Here is a 23,195-nt window from a genome sequence, read left to right as displayed (position 1 = left end):
TGTATAATAATAGACTAAAAATATGTGCTATCCCTAAACACATGTTATAGCTGAGGTTTATGGGGATGTCATTAGCATATGCAAATTAAAATGTTGGCCTGATGACGTTGCTGGATGAAAGGTCAGGGGATCAATTCTGGTTTATGGCAACCTGTGCAATAGTTGTAGAGACATTTCACTCAAAACCATACATTGTAATTGGCTCTGGAGGGTATCACAAAGTATTTTGGATTCATCGTCTGGTAGCCATTTAGGTCTTTACGACATTCATGAAGTATTTGTTTTGTTGGCTATGTGAACACTTTGACCTGCCGGTGCCACACAAAAGAAAGACAGGGGATCTTCAGTCATTCTTTTCCCTCACAATAAACTGTAGGTGACGCGGGCACTTCTTCAAATGCAGCTGGTCAAACACCAAATCAGGTGCAGCTGGGCCAAAGCAGCAATAGCACGGATCATTGTCTTGGAATTTCATAGAAAGAAAGCGATGACATGAGTGAGACAGAGATTGAAGATTGGTATAAAGCAGTGTGATCAGCTGCTTGGTTGTGATCTAAGGCTCAACATACGAAAGAGAGGCGGAGGGAGATGGAGAGATGAGGCTGGGGGATTGGAGCAGAGCTACCCTGGCCTTCCTCCAGCTCCATCCCAAGCACAATCTGGATAGTAGTTATATTTTTATTCCTGTGAACAAACCACTCCTACAGGATGAGAGGTGAGTGCATCTCAGAACTGGATGCTGCTCAGGTTTCATGTTAGCCAGCATTTGATTTCACTCCCAGTTCTTCAAAGGCTTCAATATGCATTTTTCCCCCCCGTTGGATCCAGGGGCAGACATATCCCTTTCATCAGGAGGTGCTTTTCTCTGACAGCACAGATTAGTGAGAGGCAAATGCATTTAGAAATGCCAGGCTCATTTTCCTTGCTCACACACTGAGCCTTTACCATGCTCTGCATTAATAAATGGTTCATTCAAGGTCTTCTATCTGTTGTCCCATTACATTCAGCATATGGTAATTACTCCCATCCTATGAGAATCAGTAAGCGATGCCAACAGCACCATGTCGAAGAACATCAACCCTAAATCTATTTGATCTCTATTCTCCAGTCAGTGTAATTGAAGGTATGGATAGGATACGGGGAGAAGCTGATACATGTAGATAGACAGACAGGGGAGGTAATGCAGGTTCAGCTCAGGTTTGTGCTGACAGCATGGTGCTGGGTGACAGAAACCCTTTGGGCTCTCTCTGCTGGAGTGTGGATCCTCAGACTCAGCCCCGGAGTTCCTGTTAATCCTGCCTTCTGCTGTTTACACTCGGGCTGAAGCTGGTGTTCCAGGGGCCCGCTCCCTCCATCTGGAGGAAGCGGGCCCCGAGCGTTCTTCTTCCTGGTGAAGAAACTCCTCAATTTGTGTGTCGGAATTTAATTCATTCATTTACTGTAACGTAAACATCTTAACATCTTTTTTACTTTTTTTATTTTGCAACCACGAAAACGATGTCACTAGAATGGCATAACAAAGAGGACATTACCCAAAGAGTACAATCATCTCATGCCAAATGCTCACTAATTTTAAGATGATTTCAAATTACAAATTGGTGCTAAAGAGGCCAAGTGTTTCAAAAATGATTAGTCTGTTAGAACTAGAGTAAGATGAGTTAAACCCACAGTGTGATTCTAACTTCTACATGCTTCTGGTCGATTCCCAGAGAGAGCAATCATTCGTTGTGTAGGAGATTGTGTAGGACAGTGGTTCTCAAATGGGGGTACGCGGACCCCTAGGGGTACGTTGGAGTACTGCAGGGGGTACGTGAGATTTATTTTATGTTAATTTAAAAAAAAAACATAATTAATGCATTTAAACAAACTACTAACAGTAGATTAACTACTTTATTCAAAAGTTTACAGTAATTCTGGATAATAAAATGGGAAAAATAAACGGGGTGCTCTCTTTTCCTCTCTCTCGTCTCCGGACAGCCGGTCAGTCTCGTGCAGCTCGCTGAACCTGTAATAAGTGGCCCAACAGTAAAGAATACACATATTTATAACTAGTTTAGCTAGTTCCAGAGTAGATAAACTAGCTAAGTGTGTTAGGTCTAACTCTTAGTGTATTTTGCTCCGCTAAACGGTCCATCACAGCGGGTGGAGCTGTGGTCCGGAAGAGCTGCGTGTTCTCCGTCAGCAGCAGCTGATCTGATCTCTGATCTCTCTCTCGCGTCCGGTTATACTTCAATCGCGTTTATGTCCAAATCTATCAGATCTAGCTAGTTCTAGTTAATTATATGACTGCCTGCGTGTCAAAGGACCTAAACAATAAGCGTTGCTTGGCAACGGCTTATGGCTGCAAAGTATAGTGCAGCATTATGCATTTGTTTATATGAGGGGTAAAAATCCCATGCTCATAAAATGCTCATTTTTTTTCTTCTCTTCATTCCCCACGCCCCAAAATAAATAAATAAATAAATATACCAATTTTAGGAAAAGTTACGAAGTTTGAGCAGTGTGGGTTTTATATTAACAGAGTTACACATATTTCAAAACGCGAAGTGTAATAACTGCAGTTTGCCTCCCTGTCAGAATGACAAAGATCCTCAGTGAAGCACAAGCCCATGTTTCTCACTACATTGTAAGTACAACTTATTAAAAACATCAGTTCAATGCAACTAATGTCGTCTTAGTGTTATTGCATGATGTTAAAATTGGTTTGCCATGAATTTAGTGATGGATTGTAAACATTTAAGTGTTTCTCAGTTACAATGTTGTTTTAATAAATCAGACACTGATGGGGCAAGGCTCAGGCTGTACTGTACCTCTTTATATAGGCATTTTTTCCCTAACAAATAGTTTTTGCGCTGATCAGGGGGTACTTGGCTGAATTTTTTTTTCAAAGGGGGTACATTATTGAAAAAAGTTTGAGAACCACTGGTGTAGGAGATTGTGTAGGGACTGTGAGAGCATCAGAATACAGCCTTAGGCCTTCGGTGATGTAACATCAGGGTAACAGAGGATGAAGGCAAACACACCCTTAAACATAACAGTGTTTCATGACTGTTGTGTCAGTGCTATCGTGTGAGGTTTCTTTTTCCAAGTATGTTTTAAAAATTGTGATTTTTAGAATATTTAAAGATGTCAGATGTCCGACCACAAGAGGGCATACAATGATATGAATTTACAGTATAAACACAAGACGTTGAGATTTAACATTGCTTGTAAATCATATAATAAAAGTGCACTGACATCAGTAGATTGTTTTCCAACAAGTCTTCATGTTTTCTTTCGTGGGAAAGAAATGTGCCTTCCTCTGAATGGCACATTTCCTTTGAAGCTGCAGGCAGGGTGAGTGCACAGATCCATGTTGCACGGTGGGAATATAGGCCAAGGATCCATGTTCATGGATGTGGGAAAAGGCATTGTCCTTGGGAAAGTGAGCTGTGTTGATAAGCCACTGAGGGGTTCCTGGAATGGAAATGGACTGAACCAATTGATCAGGAGAGTAAAACCCTGAGGCAGAGCAGGGGTGGTGCTGGGGTGAACTGCATGATGGTATCTCCATCATCAGACTAATCCCCCCCCCACGAGTCCAGTGACCAATTGAACAATGTAGATGTGTTTGATCAAATACAGTACATGCATGGACCATATCAGGGAGTCTGCATATATAATGGCATTTATGGTAAATCACTTCTACTCTAAATCATTGATGACTATTTGGCAAACTGTGGCGAAGTGTTTCACATTTTTACATGGACTGGAAGGCAAGCCATTGGTTTCCATTAATTTATGTATGGTGGGAATCAATTTGAGACTTTCTTTGGTTGTGTAATCCATCACAGGCAACAACAACTGCAGTTGTTTAAGTCAGGGTTATATTATATTTGTTTGGCTGAGTAGTGCACACACTGTTTAAACAAATCCATTGAAAAAAGTATTACTTCAAAAATTATCAGAATTGCACCTTGTTTGAAGAGAGCTAAAACTAGCAAACATACTGCAAATAACAATGGTGTTTAAATGTGTATTAACTAATGATATTTATAATACATAAAATGACTGTTATCACATGACTGGAGTTCCATACTTTCTACATTACGTGATGACAACTGAGCCAACTCAATTTGTTAATAGGGATTGTTAGATGCAATGAAAAGCGGGTTGACCTTGATTTCAAATAACTTCTGTAAAACTACAAATGAAGGTTGAAAAACACATTTATGTTCGAATAATAATGATATAATCAAATTGGCACAAACCAAGCAGCACACAGACAAAATAGACAAAAGCATGTATATGAACACCTGCATTCAGCAAACATACACAAACATATCTTTGCACTACACTTGCTCTTGAGTGGGATAATGCACTTTAAATCACACGTCTCTGTGTAACATCCACTGAGGACAGTAAGCCAGGGCTGAGGGTGTTGTCTTCTCTGACCAATCAGAGCGACTGAGCCTGTCCCTTACGCGCTCTGACGTCAGGCAGATGACAGTGGATGAGCAGAGTGGAACTGAGATCCAGAGGAAGGATGAAGGATGATGATGAAGAGCTTAAGGAAGACATATATCAGATGAGTTGAATAGGGTCTGTTGAGTGGGAGATGAAGGAAGCGAAGGGTGGAGAGAGCTGGTGGCAGTAAGCAATAGAGGAAAAACAATATACTGACAGATCATTGAAAGGAGGAAAAAAAGGGAAGACCATGCAACCCAGAGCCTGTTGGTAAGAGAGGACATGAGATGGAAGGAGATAAAGTGACAGATTCCCCTTAAGAGGTCCATTTCCACTCTGACACAGTTCGGAGGAGGTGTGAAGGTTGTGGCACAGTTGGCTGACGTCCCCTGTCTCTTTTCTTCCCCCCCCATTCTCCTCCTCAGATTGTCATTAGGTCCAGTCTAGCAACCACCTCTGTCCTCCTCCATGTCTCTGCCTGTGAAGAATGCTGAGGGCTGGGGAAACACATTGTGGGGATCAGAGTGAATATAGAGGGAAACACGACTTGGGGGGAAATTCTCATGGCATAGTGGTTTAAAGGTCCCATGTCATGCTTTTCCGGTTATTACCCGTCCCCTTGTGTGTTATGAAGGTTTTTATGCATGTAAACGGTCTGCAGAGTCAAAAACCCTCAAAGTACACCCTGTAGGGAGTAAAACTCTAACACAGTCTATGCTGCCCCAAAACGCCTCGTTGGAGATTTCTCATTTTCCATTGTTTACTTCCTGGGTACTGTGACGTGTGAATACCCAGAGGCCACACCCTCTGCCAGCATTTCACGAAACAAAGCTTCACAAACCTTTCAGCGTTTCATGCCGGATATGCACAGCGTAGGACACTGAAGGACGATGCTGTTCCTACTTTGTTTGGACCAGCGGGAGATTCGGGTACAGAACCTGTAAGTATTCATTGTTGTTTGTGTATTTATGATGTTTTAAACAAACAAGGTATCTACCACGACTGTTTAAATGGGTAAACGTGTTTCGGGCTGCTCAGCCATTGACACAGTGCTAACTGGGCTAACTAAGTTATAGCGTTTCCATATATCAACTCCAATGTCAGCAGATGGCCTTACATGTATCTCATAGCAGGAGAATGTCTGCATTCACACACAAAATACTCATAGACAGTATACTCCGGGTGATTTACCGTACGGTCAGTCGCAAAACTTAATTACATTATAGTTGGCGTTCCTAGCGTGTATGCTACCGAGCTAAACAAGAAGGCTACCAAGAGCTAGACATGCTAGGGAAAACATTGTTTTTATGCCAGCTACAATGAATGACCGAACGTAGCAGAATACCCGTATAAGATTGCAATTGTAAACATGTTCTTGCTAGCCTAATATGAACCATTAGCTGTTGTTCATAGTAGGTTGGCATATTACACTGAACAACTAGCAAACGTAGGTTAGCATATTAATCTAGCTGGCAAGCTAACGAACCTAAAACAACTAAGTTTCTCTAATATTTTGTGATTTGCATTTGATTTTGTCCAGCCAGATCAGGAAACTCCTGGCGTATCCGTCGGACAACACATGACGGGATGACCACTCTGATGCCTCGTCTTAAAAAGCCCCAGCACCAGCTTACAAAGCTGCGATAGGCAAGATGCCGAAAACGCCTATAAGGGGAGGAATGGATGATATGTGTATATATGTATATTTACACATGTTCATTTTGTACATTTCTAAAAATAAAGTTTGATGGAAATACTTAGTAGCCTTTCTTCCCTGAATTATTTGCTCCTATAACATATCATTGTGGATGTTCCGCTCAGAGCCGAAAAAAGCACTGTGACATGGGCGGAGCCTCTCTGGTGGTTGACTAATCAGAACAGAGTGGCCGAGCTGACCAATCGGAGCATACTGGGCTCACAGGGAGGGGGGGGGGGGGGGCAGGAGCTCCAACAAGCCGTTTAGGACAGAGAGTGAATACCGGTGAATACACATACTTTACAGAGATGCTGTATGAGAAACCAATGTGAGTTTGGAAAATTGCACCGTATAAATCTATTCTAGTATACCTCAACAATGGAATTATGATCAGTGGAAATGGCCATGACAAGGGCCCTTTAAAAGAACAAACAGTATGAGTTTGTGCATGACACAAGCAAAACAATGCAGTGTGTGATGACTTTTTTATAGTTGGACAAGGTTCAGATTTATAAATGACTTTAAAGGCTTCAAACAACCCTGTAATTGTTAATATAACACTTTTAAATAGACATTTATAAATAGATGATTGAGTTTTGACATCCCAGACAGAACAATGATGTAAAAATAGATATAAAAGTTTTTTTTTATATTGAATGACGTACTGATTATCACACACAGACACACACACACACGCACGCACGCAGGCAGGCACGCACGCACGCACGCACGCACACACACCAGGTGAAACTGACAACTCTGTGCTGTGCCAGACACACGTATGTTGTTAATTGGCCTCCTCTCAGGAGCTGACATAAGTCAGCTCGAACCAATCAAACGATCGAAAAGTGGTGTTATGAAACTCCTGGCAAGGTCCCCTTATCCATATGTCTACCAACAGTGCAGGAGGGGGCAGGCACACACATGCAAAAAAACACACACACATACAGTCAGGGTCAAAGACAGAGCACAAAATTGAGGAACTACAGGTAGAGGCAGACGAGACAGTCCCTGCTGAAGTAGGACATCTATCCCCGCGAGGCATGATCACAGCAGCCTGCGGTGACATAATATGTGGCAGCAATCACTGATGAATGGGTAGCATTCAAGCATCCTTAGCAATGACACAACAGATGTTTGCCATAACACCATCCACAGTTTCAAATCCAGTTAATGTCCCTACCAAAACTCAGGCCCCGCATGGCGAATTTTCAGCCATCCTAACAATCAGAGGTGAATAAAAAAAGAAATACATCAAGCAAATTGAACCTCAGTGTGTGAGCAATGACATTTGGTGATACATCAGCAAATTATGTTAGTGTCAAGACGTATTCCCTCCACTCGGACCATAAAAGAAATGGCCCACATTACTGGCCTTTTCGATTTCTGATGTTAAACAGCTCTTCAATACACTCAACAGGAGGTGCAACACCAGCAACAACTAAAGGGAACACTTGTTTTTGAGGCTAGTTTTACAAGGTAACCCTCTGTGACAGGAAGCTGAGAAAACGTACACTCAGACAGAAGTAAGCAGCTGTCCATGGTGCTGAAGTTCAGTGCTGATCTCCCTAATAATATTTAAACACTGACCGCTTTAGGGCACAAATACATTTTACATTTCTGCTACATCATGAACTATCCAGAACACTCAGGTCGCCTGGTTTCTGTCCACAGAGACACAAAGAAACACGAGGAAGCAACGCTCAGTTTTGAATGCACTATATCTGGAATAAACTCCCACAAACGCTGCAAATCTCTATCCTTTTAATCAAGGCTGAAGACTTTTCTGTTTGCTGTTGCCTTTTATTAAATAAAATACTCTTTCTGTTGTTATTGTATTTTATACCTATTTTTTTCTGTTGTTGTTTTATAATGTGTTTCTTTTGCTTTATGTCTTAATGCATTTATGTAAAAAGCCTTGCATTTCCTTGTTGCTGAAATGTGCTATACAAATGAATTGGCTTCACCTTGCCATGGAAAAAAATAGAACAATATAAACATTTTCATTTAATTTCCGGTACTATTCATGTTGTCACATCATGTTTTTGGCAGAGGGACAGTGGCTGCACTATAGCTAATGGGACCGGTGTGAGAAGAGCACTTTTCTTCCTCAACAACACATTGTATATGCCTGCTCCTGCCCTGCCTTCAGCACACATTAATAATCTTCTCTTGTCTTATTTCTAATATACAGACCATTAACATTAAGCAACCCTATCTTCAACCATACACACTGACAATGATTAGTAGCTCTAAGGAAGAGGATACATACTGTAATTTACTTTCAGCACCTTAAGAGCAACTACCGCCTCTGCCTCCCCCTCATTTTCTCTCTGTCACACACAGGGACTTTACATATAGGGCCATACTGTAATTCATGTGTTTGTTTTAAACCCACTGGCCAAACACAACAGGGCTGATAAGATGGGGGCCCAGGTGCAGGAAACAGGTACATGATATTGTTAAACCTACAAGCTCAAAGCCCTGCTTGTTCAGCTGTTTTCCACTTGTTCAGAGAATCATGCCTGACTAGTTTCCACTAGTGTTTCAAAGTAATAATTTCCTTGATATTATTTATACCTGCTGGGCCATGTTATTTGAGGATTTGTGGTACATATTGTGGGTATCTATCTATTTGAATAATTATATATAAAAACTGATTTAAAAAAAAAAAATGCACTGTTGTTCTGTTGAATGGACTCGAGTCTATCCTGCACCAAAAGCAAGATGTCGCCAAAAGTCGTTGGGTTTGTGCCCTGCAAAGACAATATTTGGGGAATACTCATGAAGAGCAGAGGATAGCCTTAACACTTAGTGTGTCCGTGCTCACCCACCCCCTCTCTTCCTCTCCCTCTCTCTCTGTCTCTCGTCTGCTCTCTGCATACCTCTCTGGCTCTCTCTCTCTCTCTCCGGCTCACTCTCCTCTTCTCGCGTCATCCATCTGCTCTCTGTCCTCTCTCCGTCTCATCGTCCGCGTCTCCTCTCTCTCTCCTCTTGGCTCTCCTCTTCTCTGGCTCACTTCTCTCTTCTCTCTCCTCGTCTCTCTCTTCTCTCTCTCTCTCCCTCCCTCCCTGTGTATGTGTGTTTCTGTGTGTGTGCATATAGGTAATAAGCTGCTCCGCCACTGCGCAACGATGGAGCTATCACAACGATGGAGATGACGCAAACCGACCCAGCTCTCCGAAAAAGTGTTTCAAGACGAACATGGCGGCAACTTAACCGCGGTCCAAGATGACAATGGCCAACGGGAGAAAGGATTCTAAGCGTTCCGCCCAGGTACCGGACAGAGTGCGTGCATCGACAGGGCTCTCTGCTCTCCTTTAAGTCAATCTGCAAACCGAACGGCGACACACGCGCAGCATCAGTACCGAGAGGCTCGCAACAGCTGGTCTCGCTGTGTCCCCTAAAAGACAACACACCCGGGGAGGGACGGTAGGGAGAGGGGGGCATGCGGTCAAAGAGGACGCCGTTTCCCCCCGGAGAGCCATGGAGAACCGGGATGCGGCAGCGCGAAGCTTAATCTGTGCGGGCGCGCTAATTGGATCGGAATAGCACCGATTGCTGCGGGCGCGATAGAGGAGCGCCCTGGACCGGCAGAGGCACGGTACCCCACCGCTACAGAGGAGAACCAACCGGAGTCCGTCTCCCCCAAGTCAATGAGTATTGTGGCAGAGCAGCCCCCGCGGTGGAGTCGGCCAGGGCAGCACTTTCCTAAAATATGACCAGGGGTGCTTGGATGCGTCGGCAGCATGATGAGGGCTTAAAATACTGGTTTGCACCCCGAGAGAACGAGAAGCCATTTACCGAGTCGGAGCGGGCCCAGAGATGGCGACTGTCGCTGGCCTCTCTGCTCTTCATCACCGTCCTGCTCTCTGATCACTTGTGGTTCTGCGCCGAGGCGAAACTCACGCGAACCCGAGACAAGCGGTCGGAAGAGGGGCTTGCAATTACGGACATGGGCGAGTACCCAAACTCCCTCCACCGACACCATATCCCAACATCACCTGACCCCGACCGTCTCGCCAGAGAGCAAGATGTTATTTTTCTAGGGAATTCTACCAAACCTCTGTGGCGAATGGACACCTGTCATCCAGACAGCTGGTCCAAAGAGTGCTTTACTTTCACGGACGCGGAGACCGTGTGCCTGGGCCTCTCCGTTGGAGGGGAAAAGGGGACACAGTTTTCGAATGTGAATCTGAGCGATTTGTACCTTTCTTTTTGTAATTCCTACTCACTTTTGGATTTGTTTCACGGGTTTACGAGTCCGGACGATTTGAATTGCTCCTTGGATATGGGGCAGGATGTGCTGGGATGCAGCAAGTGTGTCCGGGCTTATCAGCTTCTTGACCAGCAAGCAGAGGAGAACTACCGGGAGTTTGAGCTGCTGGTTGAGAAATACGAGACGGATGCATACTCTGTCAGGACGTGCATGGAGGAATGCAAGGTAGGTCGAGGCCACACACACACACACACACACACACACACACACACACACACACACACACACACACACACACACACACACACACACACACACACACACACACACACACACACACACACACACACACACACACACACACACACACACACACACACATCACACATCACACATAAACCAAACACCACACAAACACCACATCTAGGGGGGCTGGTTCGCAGTCGCCATGGCAACCGTTGGGCATATCTGTCAGTATGTTACCATTAGTTTTTTAGAGATCTACCAGTAGGCTACCTACTGAATTACTGCATCATTTGGCATGTGAGTGTCAGGCTAAATGACAGCAACACTTGCACCACATGACAATGGTATGGAGGCTAGAGGACAGAGCAGCAGAATCTGAATCTTATAATTGTTTTTCTTTCTCGGAATGAGTTACATTTTCTAGAACACTTTGTAAAATGTGCCAGTGGAAGTGACGTTTGATATTTTGAGCAAGGGCTTGCACCACAGCTCTTTGAGATGAGGCGAGAGAGGGCTGTTGAGTGGTGCTCATTTCAATATCGTTAATAGCACACGAGTGATTTCTGCACATAATCCAGGCTTTGTATTGTCCCCAGTTTGCTTGTTGATTCAATAACATGGCAACCTTAGATAGCACATATCTCAGGCTGTGGAGTACATGTCGAGCATCACCACAACAAATCCAGGTCTACATCATCGACAGACTAACACTTTTATGTGTGTAGCTCAAAGCATCAAAGCTCAGCAGTGTTAAACAAAGAACATATACCTGTAGATAGTGACATGGCAGGGATACACTGGTTGAATTACTCTTCAATCTGCTTCATTTGTTGTGCACTGGACTGTTGCAGAGGCTGTTTTCTTCAGAGACAGCTGCACGTCCCACTGTCCATGGTGCTGAAAGAAGGCCCAGGAAAAGGCCTTTTAGGAGGACTTGCATGTTTCTTTAGCTGTGGACTTACATATGAACTATGTCCATTGTTTCAATTAGTCTGTCAGTAAAGTAGGGTTATACAGTATTGTGTACTTTGCTGGACAGAGACCATGACCAACCTAATGTATTGAACAGAGCAACCACTTTTGTCATGAGTTTATGTATGGTGTGTGAACCTCTCATAATCAATAAAAAGTATGGAATACGATAATGGTAATATGGAGTTTGGCCTGACAAGGACACAAGATGATGTTAGTCTGGCTTGTGCTGCTCCTGCTATAAATACAGTACATGCATGCTTACACTGCAAGTACTGTGTATACTGTGTAGTTGTATTTATGCTTGGCAGATCAACTTTACAGCTGTGCTGTAAAATACAGATTTGTATGTGTTTGATACTTAGCATAACCACTTTTCTTGTCCTTAACATTAAAGTGTTCTATTATCATAATGACAGCTGTTATATAAAAGGTCAAAAAGCCAGGGATGCTGCAGTATCACCACAAGAGCACTATAACAGGTCAAGGGACGAACCGAGGCAAGCAGGAAATCTTCCATTTAAAACTGCCCTCATCATGATCCTGCAACCCAAACCCAAGATGGATGTTGTACAAGGGCAGATGGTCAGGGTGCTGGGCTGTGAGTGCTGGTAATCCATGTGTGTGTGTGTGTGTGTGTGTGTGTGTGTGTGTGTGTGTGTGTGTGTGTGTGTGTGTGTGTGTGTGTGTGTGTGTGTGTGTGTGTGTGTGTGTGTGTGTGTGTGTGTGTGTGTGTGTGTGTGTGTGTGTGTGTGTGAGGAAGGCCAGTTAGTGGGAGGATATACTGAAGATAAACCTTTACAATGGAATCATGTGCTGCTTGTATGTTCGATAATTGTGAGTCATAGCTTGTTGTTAGGCATGTGTGCATGCATATATGTATGTGCTATGTGTATGTGCATGCAACGTATATACACACTTTCCTCTTATGCTAGCTAATCACTAGTGTGCATTTGCACTCCTACTCTTTGCTAATATAATCAGACTCAGGCAGGGCTACAGCAGCATTTTAGCCCCTTTAGCTCAATCTGAATTGCTAATCTGCTCCAGTGTTCCTGTGACCTTTGTGAGAGAACAGCACCCCAGGCCTGCATCACACAACCCTGCTCCTTTAAGACCGACTCTGCTGGACAATAAAAAGACAGTAGAAAGCTTGAAACAATAACTATTGCTATTCACTCTTTACTGTCTTATTTCTCTCATCTCAGACCTCTCCACTTCCTCATTCACATTTTAAACATCCTCCGAAGGCTTCTTCCAAATGGTTTATATTGATTGAAACAGTGTCATCACATTGTTTATGAATGGTGTGGATGTGTTTTTGCAATGTCTAAAAAGTTAAAGGAAAAGGCAGATAGAGAAGCAGTGAGATGAAAAAGATGTGAAGGAATAACTGAAAATATCTTCAAATGCGAAGTAGGTGTCACAGAATTAACGTTGCATTGAAAACTGTTAGGGCAAAAATATCAGCAGATATTGTCTAGAGTTGTTCCAATACCATTACAAGTATCCTTGATGCTTCTGATAAAGTCTAAAATGCTTGATAGGCTATTGGCAAGTATTCACGTCTATGAACCAATCTGGTACAACCTTATTATATCATTTAGCAGCTAAAGTATGCTATGCAGAAACAACAACACATGTCAATGACTGTTTTATCTCCACATGCACGGTACAGATTGGGCAGATGCTAGTCCTGTGTGCCATGCAGCTCCATTGTTTCCCCAAAAACTATTCGAAACACACCAGTGAGCCACACGGTTGCACTGGGTGACATGTTTCTCCACTTCAATGAAAATTGGCACAGTAGTCAATCCACATTCCCCATCCTGCTGTTGTGAATAGTGCTTCAAACGCGTATTAATCCGTAGCTGAAAATAGTCCCCAACAGATGCACGATTTACTTTTGTATTAATAAGAGCTTCAGTGGCCTGATGTTTTAGGAAATTACTTAACCTTTAAACCTTCAACCCTGTAGCTGAGACGAGCTAAACGTGTTTCTAAAGAGCACGCCAACTTAGCTAATTTATCAGCCACAGACCTTTTCCACCACTTTTCTGTTAACTTGAAATCTAAACAAGATCATTTGATAGGCTTTCCAACCAAATTGATTTCGACACAGAAGGAAAAGCACAGGTTTCAACAAATACATCCCATTTAGCTTCTTCGGTTTCTACGTCCTGACATCGTGAATGCTGTCTCACTGTCCCACTATCATGACTTACTGCATCACTTGAATAACACAGAGTCATTTTTTATATATATAACACCTGTTCTTTTCCTGCTATGACAAGTAAAACTGTCTGATGTGAAGAGGACTTATGTATGCAGATAGTCGGGTGCAGTCACCGTGTATAGAATGATTGTTATGATGTATCCTTTTTTCTCCTACCTGTCATTTTCATTCTTTACTCTTTCCTTCTTGTGTTCCTTACACCTTTTGATTTCTGTATGTACCTGTTTATATCACACACATTGTACACTGCACACACACACACACACACACACACACACACACACACACACACACACACACACACACACACACACACACACACACACACACACACACACACACACACACACACACACACACACACACACACACACACACACACACACACACACTCAGCCCCATGTGCCGTGTTTCCTGCAGGTCCAGACCTGACTGTCCCTTCCGGTGTAATTTAATTTGCACTCCCATAATTCCCTGCTTCTCTGGTGGCTGTGTCTCCAGGGCTCCGTCTCAACATGTTGATCTCCTTTCTCCATCTTTCTGTCATTGTCTCTCTCTTTCTTTCACATCATTCCCTCTTTGTCTTCCTCCCATCTGTGTCAAAGCTCCAAGGACCATCATCACACATCACACATATCCAGCTTCAGCCTCTACGTCACCTCCACCCCTCTTGCCCTCGTCCTTACAGAACAGACTAACATCCTGTAAGAGCCCTCTGTTTCTATCCCCCTCTCTCTTCAGAATGATGTGGCCGTTGAGCTCTCTTTTTCTGCTTGGGTGAAAGACACTTATCTAGGTTAAGGTCCTTTCCTTCCCATGAATTACAGGTCTGTCCACACGAAACCCACTGTGTGTTCCCTCACTCAGCCTCAATTGCCCTCCATTTATTCAACAACATGTTTTCTATTTCTACAAGCCTCTTCAGTTCCTGTTTAATTTGTTTACACTTACTCTACGGTAAGGACAGGCTGATTATGTTCTCAATTTAATAAAATAAAATAGCAAAAGGTAAATTAAAGTGTATAAACAACCTTAAATAGATAGTCGTTGTAAGAGTTTACAGTCATGTTAGCGTGTTTGTGAGGCCGAACTGAGACACAGATGGACTAAATATGAATATCAGCAATGACAGGTTTTTATTTAGTGATGCTTTTGGCCATGTTAGCAATTCTGAATATGATGGGAATATCATTGCTTTTGGTATTTGATCATAAGACAAAGATTGTGACAAATAGAACTGTTGACTTGATGATCCTCTAGATAAAAAACGTATTATAATTCACTTAACTTATTATAATTCATCTGAAGGAGACATGAATGTGTATCAATTTCTACAGCAGTTTCTTTAAAAAGGGGATATTGAAAGTGATGGGATTGAAACTGTAAAGCTGTTTTGCTCTTGCTCACCACGAGGTAATGCATAGAGCCTTGCACAGAAAACAGTTTTCTTTCTATGATTAGCTCACTAGCTGGCCTGTGGCAGACTGCTGTTATCTCACGTGTTGCGCTTCGAAAGGTCAGTGGCTACCGAGGTCAAAGTTTAAATAATTTAACTTTAAGCACAGTGCTCTGTGACCATTTTGAGTGGTGTGCAATGCCCAGAATTGTGCTTCCGCCTAGTCGGGCTGCACGGCTCTCTCCATAGAAACCCTGCGATACAGTCAGTAGTGTTTCCACTGATCATGTGAAGGCAGATTTAGTAACATGTTCTGGGACTCACAATCATATTACATTACATAACAGATTGACATCGTCCGAATGTATATTTATATGTATTGCAGGTGTTTAATCTATTTCTGAGCCGTTATCCACGTTGGCGTAGAAGTTAATATTGTGGGATCCAATTGCATTTCCAGACCAGTTACTAAAGAAGTGAAGATTATTTTTGTTAGTCTATCAGAAAATTCACTATGAACCATAACTTGGTAAGAGTCAATAGGAGCCATAAATGATGTATGTCGACTGTACAAGATGAAATGGCAATCTTCCCAATGCGACCCCTAGAGTTCCACTGCATGGCTGAAAAACGATCATGCTGACTCAGCTGATGTTTCTGTAAGCACATTTTGCTTTAATACTATCAGATGTTTAGCTAAACTTCACATTAGTTTAAACCGACAGCTTTTATTAAAGTAGCACACAGCACATTAAGTACAGATTGTGCTGCTATCAACACAGACAGCATTGCCCAACTGCAAGTCCTGCACTTTTCTCTCTCTCAGTCAAATTCAATTAGGGCTCTGTTGCTTCTCTACGCAGCTCAAATAGATCCAGGGAAACTCCCCTTCATATGAGCTGCCAGTGTTTGTTTCTCCCCAGGCAGGAGATAAGGGAATGCGTCTGTTCGAGAAGAACACAGCACTCCCATGGAAACGCCTCCTCGTCGGCCTCTATTCCCCGTCTACGCAGCTCAATGAGAACATACAGCTCCCTCCTCCTTCCTGCCTAGGGCCTCAGCTCCTATCAACACATCCACACCCATTTCCTTCTCTCAATATATGTTCCACACTCCTTCCTTCAGGCAGTTACTCTAAAAAAAAAGAAGCAATGTCCCTCATTCAGGTTACAATCAGTGCGCTGATCTTCGAATCAGATGATAGCAAGTTCGAGTCCCACTGCAGTCAGCATGTCGTTGTGTCCCTGGGCAAGACACTTCACCCCAAATGGCTCCTGTGGGGATTGTCCACAGTACTGAATGTATGTAAGTCACTTTGGATAAAAGCGTCTAACAAGTAACATGTAATGTAAAATGCATCCAATTCAATCCGATTTATAGCATAAGCAAATTATGACTTTTACAAATGCACACTTGCTAGCTGTCTCTTCTCTCCTCTGTCTCACTGGTATGCTTAGTTGAATGATTTGACGAGTGGGTGAAGTGTTATGTTTGATTTTCTGTGACAAAGTGAAAAGAGAAAAGTGGCTAGAGAGAGCGGAATGGCTGCTATTGATATCCATACAGAATGCGTTTGAAAACAATAGGCATTTCTTAAGCTAATGATGATTTCAGCCCATAATCATCTGAAATAGTCTGCATCTTTATGAGATTGCTTTGGAGAATAACGGGTGTGTCTGGGCAACAGATTATGAAATGTGTCTGGGATGCAGATATATCTGCCACTTCAGTTTTATCCAGCAAACAAAAGGAAGCTTGACAAATATAATAATGTGTGGAGAGATGCACACAACAGTCCAGCACTATTTCACATTTCTGTTCTCAAGCTGTGTTGAGATGCACATGTTGGTGTGTGTCCACAAGACAGTGATATACAGACTGATTTTTTTTATTTTAAAGGAAGATATATGTGCCTTTCAATGGTATAAGTCATTGATAAGAATGGAAATAATTGAATCAGAACTTTAATGAAGGTGTTTACAAAGCAGTGAGTGGGATTATTTGCTTCTTTTTTTAATGCTGTTAGATGGTGTCGTTTGTATCGGATGATTAATTGAAAGGCACATCACATCGCATTTTATTTAAAATCTCTCCTAGAGATAAAGACACCTGAATGATGAGTCCCCTTAAAATGTCAGGATCTTCACAATAAACTTCTCTGTAAAATAGTTCAATGAATGAGTTGTATGTTTACAGGTCATGAGGATTACTATTGCATGTGTGAACTAAATCTATAAAGCCTTTTGTAGCTCCAAAAGGAACTTACGGAAAATCGAATACATTAAGTGAGTTAAAATAAAGAAGACACCATAGCCCACTCCTCATCTCTACTTAAGGCCAGTGGTTTGACATGGCTGCTACTAGCATAACACACTCAAAACTGTGGAGTACTTATTTAATACCTATGGTATCACCCAAAACATCAGAATCCTTGGTGATTGAGCAAAAGCTGAACAGTTGAGAATTGAATTTTTCATTTCTTCATCAGGATCTGATACATGTGTTTGTGACTATAGCTTTTTGTCACCTCCCCCAGCATCACCAACAAGGCTTCATCTTGAACGGGCCTATTTTATCACATTTCCAACCAATTCCTGCTAACATACAGTACACAAATAAAATGGTACTCTGTTCCCCTGAGCTTGCCTTCTGAGGCAGCACTTCCTCTCAGGCTGTTTACAAATCCTCTGCATCTACTCTAAATCTCAACCCTGACCTTAACCGTAAGCATTTGATGTAAAGAGGTATAGTTTGGGATGTTTAAACCTCATTGATTTTAGTGGAGGTAAGTAGGGGAATTCATATGTTTGTTAAACCCTACAGAACTGATCTGAATTCAGATCCCTCATCACATGCATCCACTCCATGAATCTCTGGAGGATTATAAAGCTATTACATTTGAAAAAGTGGCAATGCAACCAAAGAACATCAAAATCAGCATTCGAGCCAGATAGTGAAAAAAGTAACAATGACTCAGTTGATCCAAGACAGAAAGATAATCACTTGTCCTCCCAAGTGTAGCTACATCAGTAAGTAGCCTGTTAAGAAGCTACTTACAGAGCCCCTCCCCTATAATGACAGCTGAGGTGACACTGACGTTACACTGAAATTGGCAACAGCAAGAAAGCAGGATTAGGTTATACAGAGGTCATAATGTCCTGTTAATCTGACCCCTGACCAGTGTAGATGTAATTGGTGCGAGAACCTGTAATGATGAGCAAAACTTTAGTCCATCTAAGCTATTCATGCATGTGTTTGTGGTAGTTCACGGATAGTTGTTAGTTACTCAGTAATGCCGCTAATGTTGTGACATCACCACTAATGTGCATATATTCTTCTTCTAATGTGGCCAATAGCTTCAGGTATGTTACGACTACCTCCAATGCAGAGTAGTGCTGTCCCTGATTTGTGTGAAGCCAAGCAAATCCCAAGATTGCAATCTGGTGAAGACGCATACACTGTACAAGTTTATTGAATCACATCTGGATTTCTCCTATAGGACAACTGAACTGAGAACAAAAAAAGCTCTATCGAAATGAACCAGCGAAAGTGAAGTGTGCTGAGAAAACACCAGACTGAGCATCACTGACAGAGACACAGAAACCAGTCACAGTTCCCAGACTCTGGTGACATTCTCACATTACTGAATCATCATCATAATCAGCCGCTCACTGCACGTCCTGATTCAGGGAGAGCAGAGGAGCGAGAGAAGTTTTGACACACGAACATGCAGTTTCATGATTACAAACTCACACATACTGTTGCAAAACCAACAACAGCTCACACGGGAGACAAGCTGACAGCGATCAGGTGACAGAAGCAAACAGAGTGGGGGAGAGAGACGAGCAAATCAATGGTTAGATTAGAGGAAATACCCGGTGATGTGCAGCATGAGGAGCTCGTGTCAAATCCTTTGACATACTGTATTTTCTGTGGGTTTTGTACACACAATTCATTTGAGCACCTGCTCCAACCTAATCCTTTCAATTTTAATCAGGCTAGTGTTTCTGTCAGTGGATGAGTGTGTATGTAGAGGGGGGGTGCATGTTTACATGCTTGAGTGCATGGCACAGAGGGATGTTGTAGTCCTTTCCGTCAGCAATGTGTCATAAGTACGAAGAGTCAAGTAGTCTGGGAAGTTCACTTGTTTGCTTTCTTACAGAGTTAGAGGAGAATTCATTTTTAAATTATAAATGTTCTGGCTTTTTGCCTTTAATTGATAGAACTGCGGTGAGGAAGGAGAGGAAGAGAGAGGGGATGACATGTAGCAAATGTCCTTGATAGTAAGGGCTCTACCAGGTGATCTGATGAGAATTGTAACAACTCTTTTGTGTGCAAAAATACTTATATGTTTTAATCTGCAGCCAGGATACAGTTAGCTTAGCATACAGACTGAAAGCATTGAAAGCAGTGGCACATTTTAGGGTAGGGGTGTTTACATTCTTGTAGAGGTTTAAAACTTCTTTTGACTGAGATTTTTGAACTGCTTGTAGTTTATTTGTTTACCTTTGCACAAAGCAAGGAAGGTTTTTTGTTTCCAACTACGCTTTATATCAGCTGTACAAACACAGTGTTATTGAACTCTCTCTAAGAAAGGAAATACTTTTTTTTTTACACAATTCTCAATTATTCCTCTGAAATGTTATCCAAGTTGAAACTGTGAACATGTGTATGTTATTGGATGAAATGTATTTATTTTCATGCTAAATTAATCCGAGTACTATAAAGTCACTTGACCAATTACATATTTGGTTCAGAAAATGCACATTATGATTTCCCTGATCCCAAGGTTACAGTACAGTGTATACATTGTTTTATAACATAAACCAAAGCCTCAAGATATTCCATTTTCCATCAAATAAGATCAAATACAGCAGCAAAAAAATCCCTCTTTGAGAAAATGAGAAGCAGAGATTGTTTATTATTTTTACTAGAAAAATCACTGAAAAAAGACAATTCGTTAGCCAAGTAGTTGCCAGTAATTGTTTCTGTCGATCGACTATCAAATAAGCAATACATGGTTTCAGCTCTAACTGCAACATCCTGGTATTCAGTTGACTCGTGGTGACACTTACAAGTAAAAAGACAGGGGGGTTGTTGATGCAAGTGTTACAAATGTGACTTTGCTTTAAGCTCTAATTTACTTCAGTCATGGTCTAATTGTTTTATTCCTGAATGAAAATAGTAGAAGACAATATTGAACTGTTTCATGGTTGTTAACAACACAGCATGTTGGAAGGCTACAGTGAGGTTAACAGCCTTTCATCACTGATTCAAACTTTGCTTTTAAAGATCTATTTTTTCTGCTAAAAAGGGTTTCCCAGATGGGGTAGAAAATCCTATAAAAATACATTTAAGCAATATTACACTAAACGCCTCCATTCAAACTGATGCAAATGAGTTTGTGTTGTCCTCCTCTCAGGCCTCATTACGAAGCCAAAGACGCTGATTATTCACATCATTATTCAGTGGCACCTAGCAACCACCTCATCGCTGAGGAGCCTTTCCTGGAGCGTGATACAGGCACAAAGTATGAGATACCTCCAGTTCCGTGGTCAGATTCTGTGAGTGGGCTGTGAACCTAGCAAGTAGTATCCTCAGCCCCCTACCTCCTCCCGTCTGACACAGTTATTTGAGGATGGAGAGAGAGAGAGAGATTATTGATGAAAACAGACAGAACATGGGAAAGGAACAAAGTAAGACAGAAGAGGAATGGAGGGGAGCTTGACCTGATGATGAGGGTCTTATCGGCACCTCTCTGTAATGGTTTTCGCTTGCGGCGTGTGTGAGTGTGATGTGGATGGATGGTGTAAGAGTTAGCAGGGTTTTCCTCCGGCTGAAGTTTCCCTCTTTTTCTCAGACCCTTTGGTCCATTCGTCCTTAGCGCCCATCTGCCATTTGTCAACTGCAACTGTCATCATTTCCTCACCCTTTTGCTCTAACTTTGCCACTGTCACGCTTCATTCTTCTTCTTGAAATTATTTTTCTCCTATCTCTTTCCCACCTGTGAATTTGTATCTGATATGATGCTTTAGTGCTGTCCTGGTTTGTCTGTCATGTTGTAATGTTGGGCATCGACAGCCCCTGACTGATTCTCTGTAAATTATTCATCTGTCATTGACTTTTCAAAAGCACTGAGGATGAACTGCAACACTGTTATCGCTTGCTCCTACACCTCTGTGACGCTGCTGTACCTCGCTTCTTTGTAAGCAAACACACAAAGGCATGTACATGGCCCCCACAGTCACATTTTAAAAGCATGCAAGGACAGAAATATGCATACACAGGACCCAGGCTGAATACTTTTCTTTTTGCCGCTGTTTTTAATTGAACTATTCACATCTTAAACTGCACTGTAACTTTTAACTTTTATCCATGTATTTTTTCTTTTAATGTTTATTTTATTATCTTTTCTTTTTAATGACTGATTTTAAATGCCATTTTTAAAATGTCTTCCATTTTTGTAAAGCACTTTGAATTGCCTTGTGTTGAAAGGTGCTATATAAATAAACTTGCCTTGCCTTGCCTTGCCTTTCTGTATTTCTTTTATATAAAACTGTCAGGATTCGGGAAAAGGTAGGACCCAAATGCAGAATAAAAAAGACAAAAATGTCAAGGAACAAAAGGCGAGCTTTATTTTATAAAGCTGATGACTGACATGACATCAAATAAACAGGTAGCACGAGGTAGCATCAAAACAAAAACTGAACGTGACCAACATGGAGGGAGACAGGAAAGACAATGAACCGACATGGAACAAAGGGGAAGACAAGACTAAATACAAAGAAGGGTAATCACAGGACAAGACACAGCTGGGCAGGGGAGGCAGAAACATAAGGGCAACAGGTGAACACAATCAGACAATCAGACACAGGAGGGAAAACACAGGAAGGAAGACAAGACACAGGGAGAACAGAATTGCAAAATAAAACCCATGACAAGACAGACAAAACAAAAATCGTGACATAAAACTAAGATTGTGACAAAAACAGATCTTGTATTTTCCTATCAATCATATTTCTACAAACAAAACAACAGGTACTCACCAAATGGTATTTCATCAGAAACAGACACGTGCTAAAACACAATTTAACTCAATTTTCACTATTGGATCCCAAATAGCCATTATTTGTTATGTGTCAAAATGTTCGTTTCATACACTTCATTTTCCTCAGTGTTTAGGAACCACGTGCCCAGAATCCCACACACAGCACTGAGACAGCAGTCATTCAGTAGACAGTAGGATGAGCTTTACATAACATTAAGCTCTTTGGTGTCCAGACCGCCACTCTATGTGTTTGTTTACATTGCTCTAACCTGAGGGCATGAATGTGTTTTGGTGTAGATATCGTCTCCCCACTGGGATCCTACACACTCTACCTTCTGTTCCTCTTTCCATTTTTATCAAGGTGCTTACACGTCACACAATCGCTGCCCCTGTGTGCCACCTCCTCCTCTAACTATCTCGCTCCCTGTAGCCCTAATCCTGCAGTGCAGGCTCTTAGCTGGATAATGCTGTTTCCCATCCTTTCTCTTTATGGCAGGATTTACAGCAGTACCCCTTCATATCCCCCTTTTAGCACTCTTCCGATAGCTTCAATGTTACAGGGCCGTGCTCTTTTGAAGGGATGAGAATCAGTTGCACAGAGGATGGAGCTCCCTGAAGGTCCAACTAACCACGATTTGAAGGCGTTGAATATAATTGAAGAGATTGATATATGTAAATGCATCATTTTTAAATGCTTACTGCATTTAACTTAAAGGGGACCTATCATGCAAAATGCAATTTGTTATGTCTTTTATACATAAATATGTGTCCCCCGGTGTGTCAGGGAACCCACGCAGCGTCAGAAAATAAAACTCTCTTTTCCTCCGTACCCAAATCTTGAAAAACGGGGGTACAACGGAGCTGATCCAGATTTGCGTCCGATATGACGTAATATCGGAAATGTGGACCCACGGCACTATCAGAAACTTTGCTATC

The 23,195-nt window shown here is 42.1% G+C and overlaps 1 protein-coding gene across 1 annotated transcript in view; it reads left to right on the top strand.

The window, feature by feature from the left end:
• Positions 1-9,358: 9,358 nt before the first annotated feature.
• Positions 9,359-23,195, top strand: part of LOC117481465 (transmembrane protein FAM155A-like) — a 74,758-nt gene continuing 60,921 nt past the window's right edge. Inside the window, exon 1 of the mRNA XM_034129153.1 lies at positions 9,359-10,586. Within this exon, the coding sequence (XP_033985044.1) occupies positions 9,861-10,586 (726 nt within the window). The 5' untranslated portion in view covers positions 9,359-9,860. The remainder of the gene's footprint in view (positions 10,587-23,195) is intronic.

This window comes from Trematomus bernacchii, unplaced genomic scaffold, assembly GCF_902827165.1.
Source record: "Trematomus bernacchii unplaced genomic scaffold, fTreBer1.1, whole genome shotgun sequence".
Classification (NCBI taxonomy): Eukaryota; Metazoa; Chordata; class Actinopteri; order Perciformes; family Nototheniidae; genus Trematomus; species Trematomus bernacchii.
Note: the sequence above shows the minus strand (reverse complement) of the source record. Positions and strands in the feature narration are given on the sequence as shown.